The sequence below is a fragment of the Salvelinus namaycush genome, chromosome 18, assembly GCF_016432855.1.
Source record: "Salvelinus namaycush isolate Seneca chromosome 18, SaNama_1.0, whole genome shotgun sequence".
NCBI classification, from domain to species: Eukaryota; Metazoa; Chordata; class Actinopteri; order Salmoniformes; family Salmonidae; genus Salvelinus; species Salvelinus namaycush.
In genome coordinates, this window is record NC_052324.1 from 29,131,350 (window position 1) to 29,140,992 (window position 9,643).

The 9,643-nt window shown below is 41.5% G+C and overlaps 1 protein-coding gene across 2 annotated transcripts in view; it reads right to left on the bottom strand.

The window, feature by feature from the left end:
- Window positions 1-9,048, bottom strand: part of LOC120063332 (ceramide transfer protein-like) — a 45,870-nt gene extending 36,822 nt beyond the window's left edge. For both annotated transcript variants that reach the window (XM_039013655.1, XM_039013654.1), the window contains exons 1-2: window positions 8,441-9,048; window positions 7,559-7,693 (exon numbers count right to left, since the gene is read on the bottom strand). In XM_039013655.1, coding sequence (XP_038869583.1) covers window positions 7,559-7,693; window positions 8,441-8,533 — 228 coding nt within the window. In that variant the 5' untranslated portion in view covers window positions 8,534-9,048. The remainder of the gene's footprint in view (window positions 1-7,558; window positions 7,694-8,440) is intronic.
- Window positions 9,049-9,643: the final 595 nt, after the last annotated feature.

Here is a 9,643-nt window from a genome sequence, read left to right on the forward strand (position 1 = left end):
GAGAAGGTTTTTATGAAACCCTTTCCATCTACCAGAAGGCAGTTGTCATTAGCATCCTCGCTAACGGCTACACAAAGTGGTAGACAAACGCGCACAAACATGGGGATTCACGAGCAGTTGCCTCTTCAGAAAGTTGAAGAAAAATACAAATCACTTAGGCTACGCATTTCGTTCATGACATCATAATCTTTGGCAAATTAATTGATTTCCTACTAAGTTCAAGACATGATTAAATATTGTTGAATTATGTTTTAATGTCTGGATTCCGTCCACATTCCCTGCATCGCAAATTTTGTAGGGCCTTAACTATTAATAAAGCGCCTCGTTTTATTTCCTGTAACCTTTGACAAGAAACTGCTGAGCCCCCACACCCACACAGTATCTGGAACATACATGTAATGAATGCAAAATTTCACAAAATTGTATTGAGCTTGTTAAATCATAAAGCTAAAACAATCCCCATGTGTTCCATTTCATAAGTTAGTTTCAACTTCTGATTTCTCTTTAACCTCCTCATGTACCAACTAGTACTGGGTAGAAGTTGTCATTGAACAGAGATCTGTAACCAGATTACCCCTCCCCGAAACACTATCCATTGTAAAGAAAAACAAATCTGACCTTAGATCAGTTTCTAAGGGTAGCTTCACCCTACTCCTATCAAGCATGTCCTTAAGAACCTCTCTGCTGTCTGTGTGACTCAGAAGAACCATTAAGTCCACTGGCACAAGGCTGTATCAGACACAGACCATAAAGCCTGGCTTTATTTTCGCTCCTTCTCCAGGAGCACAGTGTGCTGCAATCTATCCCTATCCGTGTGTGTGGAGAGATCTGATTGAGAACACTGTAGCTGCCAATGCTGCAGTTGCTTCGCTTGTATCCTTGGGATGTTGCAGTTGCTTCGCTTTTATCCTTTGTTGTTAAATAAATAAAAATGTATTTTTGACATTATCTATAGTAGTTAGTAGGGATGCACAATATATTGGTAAGCATATCGGAATCGGACGATATTAGCTAAAAATGCCAACATTGGTATGTCTAGTTTAACGCCGATGTTAAAAACCGATGTCAAAACTACCGTGCACCTATGAAGTAGGTGCATGACGTAATAACGCCACGTAAAATCCTAACCTACCCCACACAATGTCTGCTGTGTGGATCAAGCAGCCAACAAGTCCAGCAGTCATTTGAAAGAGTAACAACATTTCAGCGAGACAACTCAAAAGGCGAAATCCATTTAAGCCAAGATAATGGAATTCATTGCCCTTGACAATCAACCGTTCTGTCGTGGGTGATGTTGGCTTTCGCCGACTGGTCGAGCACCAGTACACACTACCAAGTGCGCTATTTTTCAGATGTTACCCTACCGGAGTTACACAGTAATAGTGTCACTGCTATTAGCTTCACAACATGCATACTACGGAACGACGTTTGGGTCTTTGCGTGTCAGAAAAGATACAATAGCACTGTCAAAGCTGTACAAAAAAGTCTGCAAACAAGCAAACACGTACAATGTGTTTACAATACCGCATTGGTAATAAAGCATTTGTTCGACCGCAACTTCTGGGGTAGCTAGCTTTAGCTTGGTACCTAGCTAGCACCAATACAACCAGCCTGAAAACAATGACCAGTAGAAACTGCAGTCATTTTCATTATTCTTAGGAATCCTTGTGAGTAAGTATTAGCTAGGTTGCCACTTGTTGTTCGCCTACTGAAATTGAACTTCAGTTCATGAAAATAAATAGCTAGCCAGCTACTTAACCCTGTTGCCCAAAGCTAACGTTATAAGCAGCCAGCTAGCTTCATCTGGCTAGTGATGCTCGACCGGACCGGGTTGTGTGTTTTGAAGCTAGCCACAATAAGGATTAGGCACTAGTGGAATTTACGGTTCGCCTTCAAAATAAAAGTATGTCATTGACTGATGCAAATTAACAAATAGTAAAATTATGCAATAGTTTTATTTTGAAGGCTAACTGCTAAGTCCACTATTGTGGCTAATCCTTATTGTGGCTAGCTTCACAGATGGGTCCGACCATAAATTAGGGTTATTTTAGAAGACACCTAGCTATATAGTTAGCTAGCTAACTATATAGCTACTGAAACAGATTGTGTCGTGTTATTTGACACGTCAAGTATCTTTTTTGGCACGCAAAAACCCAAATGGCGTTCCAAAGAAATCCTGGTTGAGAATGAAACGACTGAACAACGAAACAGCACAGCAAGTAAGTGAAAGAAATAGGTTTTGATTATGTTTTACTGGTAATGGCATTTACGTATGTCCCCAACAAAATAACTTTTCGGTCAGTGTGGTGTGTGTGTAACCTTTATCTAGGCAAGTCAGTTAAGAACAAATTCTTATTTACAAATGACGGCCCGGACGATGCTGGGCCAATTGTGCGTCGCCTTATGGGACTCCCAATCACGGCCAGATGTGATACAGCCTGGATTCGAACCAGGGACTGTAGTGACGCCTCTTGCACTGAGATGCAGTACCTTAGACCGCTGCATCCATGTGTGCGTTACCTATTTAACTGTACTAGAATGCTTAAAAAGGACGCTAAAATTTTAAATATCGGTTATCAGTATTGTTTTTTTTGGCAAGGAAAATATCGTATCGGCCAAAAATGTCATATCGGTGCATCACTAGTAGTTAGTACCAGTATTACCATCATTATCAACTCTAATGTGAAGATATTTTACCTTGTGCGTGAAAATAAACGTAACAGAGAATACAAAACCTAATACATCTGACAAACACACACATACTGCATGAAAAGAGCAGTGTATGATTTCCATCCCTCTTGGAAGAAGCACAGGATACTGAACAAATGCAGCAGATACTTCTGAGAGCGATGTGTAAACAGTAGCCTGCGGTGTTGTGACACAGCATGAGGTTGAGCCATAGCCTGAGGCGGAATTATCTGACTTGCATTTTCTGCACAAATACTGTATCTACAGTGAGCGTGAGGTGAGCGTACTGTACCGAGTCTATGGTGTACATCCTAAAAGTGAAGCTGGCCTCTATTGAGCAAGACATTAACCGATAGCCAGTGTTGGAGAGTAGTGAACTACATGTAGTTCAACTAATAATTTAACAACATTTTGCAGTAGCTTGGTGCTAGTTGAACTAAGTTCAGATCTTGGTAGTATTTTTTGTAGTTAATTACTATTTACCATGTATCTAACTACTGGACCTACAAAAATAAAATATGAGTAGTAGGAAAGAATTTCATTTTTTGGCTTCAGACCTTCCTAATTCTCACTTGAAACATCATTTTAATTTAGCCTATTAAACACAAACTTTGTTAACACAACTCCAGAGTGATCTGTTCATGCAATTTGAGGTCTATGATATTTCAGATTTAGATCTAGCTATTTCGTGATAAATAATAATGATGTAGTGAACTACTTTTTCAAAATTACTTTATGTAAACTAAACTCAGCAAAAAAAGAAATGTGTAAATATTTGTGTGAACATAACAAGATTCAACAGACAGACATGAACTGAACAAGTTCCACAGACATGTGACTAACAGAAATGGAATAATGTGTCCCTGAGCAAAGGGGAGGGGGGGGGGGGTCAAAATCGAAAGTAACAGTCAGTATCTGGTCTGGGCACCCGCTGCATTAAGTACTGCAGTGCATCTCCTCATGGACTGCACCAGATTTGCCAGTTCTTGCTGTGAGATGTTACCCCACTCTTCCACCAAGGCACCTGCAAGTTCCCAGACATTTCTGGGGGGGGGGGGGGCAAATGGCCCTAGCCCTGCGATTCAACAGGTCCCAAACGTGATCAATCGGATTGAGATCCGGGCTCTTCCCTGGCCATGGCAGAACACTGACATTCCTGTCCTGCATGAAATCACGCACAGAACGAGCAGTATGGCTGGTGGCATTGTCATGCCAGGATGAGCCTGCAGGAAGGGTACCACATAAGGGAGGAGGATGTCTTCCCTGTAACGCACAGAGTTGAGATTGCCTGCAATGACAACAAGCTCAGTCTGATGATGCTGTGACACACCCCTCCAGACCATGATGGACCCTCCACCTCCAAATCGATCCCGCTCCAGAGTACAGGCCTCGGTATAACGCTCATTCCTTCGACGATAAACGCAAATCCGACCATCACCCCTGGTGAGACAAAACCGCAACTCGTCAGTGAAGAGCACTTTTTGCCAGTCCTGTCTGGTCCAGCAACGGTGGACGACAACAATAGGCGACGTTGTTGCCGGTGATGTCTGGTGAGGACCTTGTGCGTTCCTGGTGTAACTCGGGCAGTTGTTGTTGCCATCCTGTACCTGTCCCGCAGGTGTGATGTTCAGATGTACCGATCCTGTGCAGGTGTTGTTACACGTGGTCTGCCACTGCGTGGATGATCATCTGTCCGTCCTGTCTCCCTGTAGCGCTGTCTTACGCGTCTCACAGTACAGACCTTGCAATTTATTGCCCTTGCCACATCTGCAGTCCTCATGCCTCCTTGCAGCATGCCTAAGGCACGTTCACGCAGATGCGCAGGGACCCTGAGCATCTTTCTTTTGGTGTTTTTCAGAGTCAGTAGAAAGGCCTCTTTAGTGTCCTAAGTTTTCGTAGCTGTGACCTTAATTGCCTACCGTCTGTAAGCTGTTTGCGTCTTAACGACCGTTCCACAGGTGCATGTTCATTAATTGTTTATGGTTCATTGAACAAGCATGGGAAACAGCGTTTAAACCCTTTACAATGAAGAAGTTATTTGGATTTTTTTTTAAGACAGGGTCCTGAAAAAGGGACATTTCTTTTTTTGCTGAGTTTATATTACTCGTAAGGGTAGCTTAAGTGTAGCTTAACTTCTTCCAGTGTTAAGTGACTGGTAGCTTGGTAAACTATTTTCAGAGTAGCTTTCCAAACACTGCCAATGGCTAGTTTCTGCATTCATTATAAACAGACTGAGTGCCACTGACTGTGTAGGTGTGGTGCTAGTAGTTAAAACCTTGTAGTCTGTTGCATTTACATAGAAAAAAGGAACTAATGCTCTCTTAGAAGCACAAAGACACCATTCACCTAAATGCCCAATACAAAAAAAAAAAAAAAAAATCCTGTGTTATACAGTACCAGTTAAACATTTGGACACACCTACAAGGGTTTTTATTTTATTTGTACTATTTTCTACATTGTAGAATAATAGTGAAGACATCAAAACTATGAAATATGGAATCATGTAGTAACCAAAAAAGTGTTAAACAAATCAAAATATATGTTAGATTCTTCAAAGTAGCCACCCTTTGCCTTGATGACAGCTTTGCACAATCGTGGCATTCTCTCAACCAGCTTCATGAGGAATGCTTTTCCAAAAGTCTTGAAGGAGTTCCCACATATGCTGAGCACTTCTTGGCTGCTTTTCCTTCACTCTGCGGTCCAACTCATCCCAAACATCTCAATTAGGTTGAGGTCGAGTGATTGTAGAGGCCAGGTCATGATGTAGCACCATCACTCTCCTTCTTGGTCATTGTCCTGTTGAAAAACAAATGACAGTCACACTAAGCGCAGATGGGATGGAGTAGCGCTGCAGAACGCTGTGGTAGCCATGCTGATTAAGTGTGCCTTCAATTCTAAATAAATGACAGAGAGCGTCACCAGCAAAGCATCCCCACACCATAACACCACCTCCTCCATTCTTCACGGTGGGAACCTCACATGCAGAGATCCTCAGTTAGCCTTCTCTGCGTCTCACAAAGACACGGCAGTTGGAACCAAAAATCTGGACTCATTAGACCAAAGGACAGATTTCCACTGGTCTAATGTCCATTGATCTTGTTTCTTGGCGCAAGCAAGTCTCTTCTTATTATTGGTGTCCTTTAGTAGTGGTTTCTTTGCACCAATTTGACCATGAAGGCCTCATTCACGCAGTCTCCTCTGAACAGTTGATGTTGAGATGTGTCTGTTACTTGAACTCTGTGAAGCATTTATTTGGGCTGCAATTTCTGAGGTTGAAAACTCGAAATAACTTATCCTCTGCAGCAGAGGTAACTCTGGGTCTTCCTTTCCTGTGGCACTCATGTGAGCTAGTTTCACCATAGTGCTTGATGGTTTTTGCGATGTCTCATGTCTTAAAGTAATGATGGACTGTCATTTCTCTTTGCTTATTTGAGCTGTTCTTGCATTGAAATGCATTCCTGGTGACTACCTCATGAAGCTGGTTGAGAGAATGCCAAGAGTGTGCAAAGCTGTCATCAAGGCACAGGGTGGCAATTTGAAGAATATAAAATATATTTAGATTTGTTTAACACTTTTCTGGTTACTACATGATTCCATGTTGATCATTCATAGTTGATGTCTTCATTATTATTCTACAATGTATAAAATAGTCAAAATAAAGAAAAACCCTTGAATGAGTAGGTGTGTCCAAACTTTTGACTGGTACTGTATATATCCACACTATGAGGTTGGAATAATACTGTGTAAATTATGATAATGTCCTTTAGGTAGCCTGGCGGGTAGGAGCGTTGGGCCAGTAACCGAAAGGTTGCTGGATCTAATCCCCGAGCTGACAAGGTAAAAATCTGTCATTCTGCCCCTGTGCAAGGCAGTTAACCCACTGTTCCCTGGGAGCCGATGACGTGGATGTTGATTAAGGCAGCCACCCGCACCTCTCTGATTCAGAGGGGTTGGGTTAAATGCGATAGACACTTTTCAGTTGAATGCATTCAGTTGGTAATAACTAGTCAGTTGTACCTTTCCCTTCCCTTAGTGTAAGAGCTGTTAGAAACAACTGCTTGAAATTTCAGCCTGTTTTGTTGAGATGGATTTTTGGCCTGCCTGGTGACATTACCAGATGGTAAATGAGTTAATAGACCAATGAGAAAGAGTTCCAAACCTCTCTGCCAATAACAGCTAATTTGTCATTTTCCCCTCCCAACTCAGACCACTCCCAGAGAGCCCTAGCAAAATTCTTGCATGAGAAATTGCTCTTTGCTAAGAAGCTATTTTTGTTTCTTTTTGACCATTTAATTGAAAACAATCACAGTAAGGTATTTAATTGTTACTTAGTTGTTATCCAGAAATTATATTTAATATTGAGATAAAAACAGCTGCATTGGAAGTTACAACAACCCATATTATGGTTTTAATCTGATTTCAGTCATTTAATCCTATTGCACAAATAGCAGTAACACCATTTGTTGGGCCTCTGTACTGAACCATGGTATTTCAGAAAGAAAATAGAATGTTTAACCAGGGAGTTGGATTTCAGTTTATCTAACCAACAGGAGGCCTGCCTGAGGAGAATAAAGTGTCAACTGGCTAGAAACAGAAGCATGGCACACAAAGGATAACAGAGATTACAATACAGAATCAGGATTTCAGATGCCTAATAAAGAACAATGTATATGTGTTTACAACTGGTGCTCCTTGTAGTGTCAGTATGCCCTTGTCTAATAAAATACTGCTCTCTATCCCCTACTGTGAACTAACAGCCTCATAACTGGGTAATTTCACTTAAACCATTTCAGTGTCTGAACAAACCTTTTTGCCAAAATGTGCCATAATGCTGCTTTCTGAGAGGAAATGAACATTTCCTCTTACTTACAGTGATGATAGCTTTGCTGAGACACAGAGAGCCCCTGCAGCCGTACTCCCGCTCATCCTCTGACTTATAGTAGCTCAGAGTGTTGTTCTTCAACACTACCCACCGGTCCTGCCATCCGTGAATGTAGTTGGTCCACTGTCAACAAAACATAAGAGCAGATATTCAAGCCTACAACTCTACTAGCGGTGTACTTACAGTAGGACAGGGGTCATGTATTTAGTTTCACACAATCACTATAGATAACAATGATTGGTTAAATTAATTTCCTGATTAATTGAAAGAGAAGCGGGTGTTGCATGTCCCACAAAAGGATGCCATTAATGGCCAGGGATTGACATTAAAGGTCACCCTATTGCTTGAGGCAAGTGAACTGAGCAGTGGAGCCTGCTTTGATGTTGTCCCATTGGGCATGTGATCAAATAAAATAACAACCAATCTGCAAAGAATTCCAGTAGCCTAAAACGAATCTTTCTGATTCCTCCCCATGTGTAGATGAAAGGCAGGCGATATATGGCACTTCTGTGTATAAATAGCTCATTTACATTTTTGGTCAACTGATCATAATCCTCGAGCAACCCCAAAAAATACTGGGCAAGTGCCTTTCAGACTTTAATGTCAATCCCTGATTGCAATTTGGCCCAGGCAGCTTGTTATTAGTAACAGCGGCCGTTTGTTTGTTGTACCTATTGGCTGATAGTAATTTAGATTGTCAATCTGACCCAACCATTGTACACCATAGGGAAGTGTACAATGGGCACATCAAACTTTGAATAAAAGCTAGCAGGTATTTAGTTATTGTAGTTGTATCATAGTTTTTTTTTTAGAGGATCAAGTCCTAATTATCTATTTGAATAAAGATACATTGTTTGTTGTTTGACTTACCTTGCTTAGAACGCCACCAAGTTCAACAGGCTGCCCAGATTCGGGATCCACATCTTCATCTGAGCCCGACGAGTTCGAACTCTTCTCCGACATTTAACAACCAAGTTGTTGGTAGTTACCTAGAGGCTAGCGTTTACCACGAGCAAATTAAAATACACAAATTGATAACACTTGGCCTAGCGAGTGTTGCCAAATCGGTTAGAGGGCAAACGTTGTAGCAAAACATGAGACAGTATATCTAAGCAAGCCACTCCTGATTGTCTCTGGCATGCAATAATTGCATGGTTAGCTAACTAACGTAGCGTTAAATCCACAACTTCTTGCAGGCTATATGTTTCGATAGCAACACGACGTAACGTTTGCTATCTCAAGTTAGCTAGAAGCAAATGCAATGCATTTAGCTAAAGCTAGTTAGCTGGCTAGCAATCCAGTCAAAACGCAGCAGTCTCAAAATAGTCCTTCTGTTTAAATGCGCCATATCCTCTACGATCAATTACACAGGGCAAATCCTTTCAGAGACGCCCTCAGACTCCGAGAACCTACAGTACGATAGCTAGCCTCCCCGCGAATCTGTAGTACGCTGTCATGAACCGGACGACCCAAACCTGTTTGCCACCGCCCGTGGTTGTTCGGTATCATCGCCGCTATGCAGAAACTGCGCAAAATATATGAGCTCTATATCAAAATCACTTGCTACGATGTGATATTCCATTGTTTGAGTAAATTAATCACGTTACGTAGAGAGATCATATTAATAAATCAATAACACTGGCTCACCTGTTAAAGTTTAGGTAGATGGACATGTATTGTCAAGGTTTTGTTTATCAGCGCTGTAGAGAAGGTTGCAATTGCGGTCGCAATTCGGGGCCTTCCTGGATGTTGGGCATTCCTGCATCTTCTTCTTGAGTTAGGTTTAACAGCGGTTGGCATACAAATTATGATGCATTACCACCAACAACTTGACCGGGGTATAAATCCATTATACTTTGATCCACAAAACAAAATGGAGAAAAAATGATATCAGCAATTACCCTACATTAACCTTATACTCATTAAAACACACAACCCTATTCCATTATTTAAACCCATCTGTCTCTTTTCCCCAGGACACCGCCACCCAACACACCCTGTAACTCTTCTAAGTCAAATCTGGTACCCCAAAAAACTTCTCTGCCACCACAACATCTAGTTTCTGTGACCTAC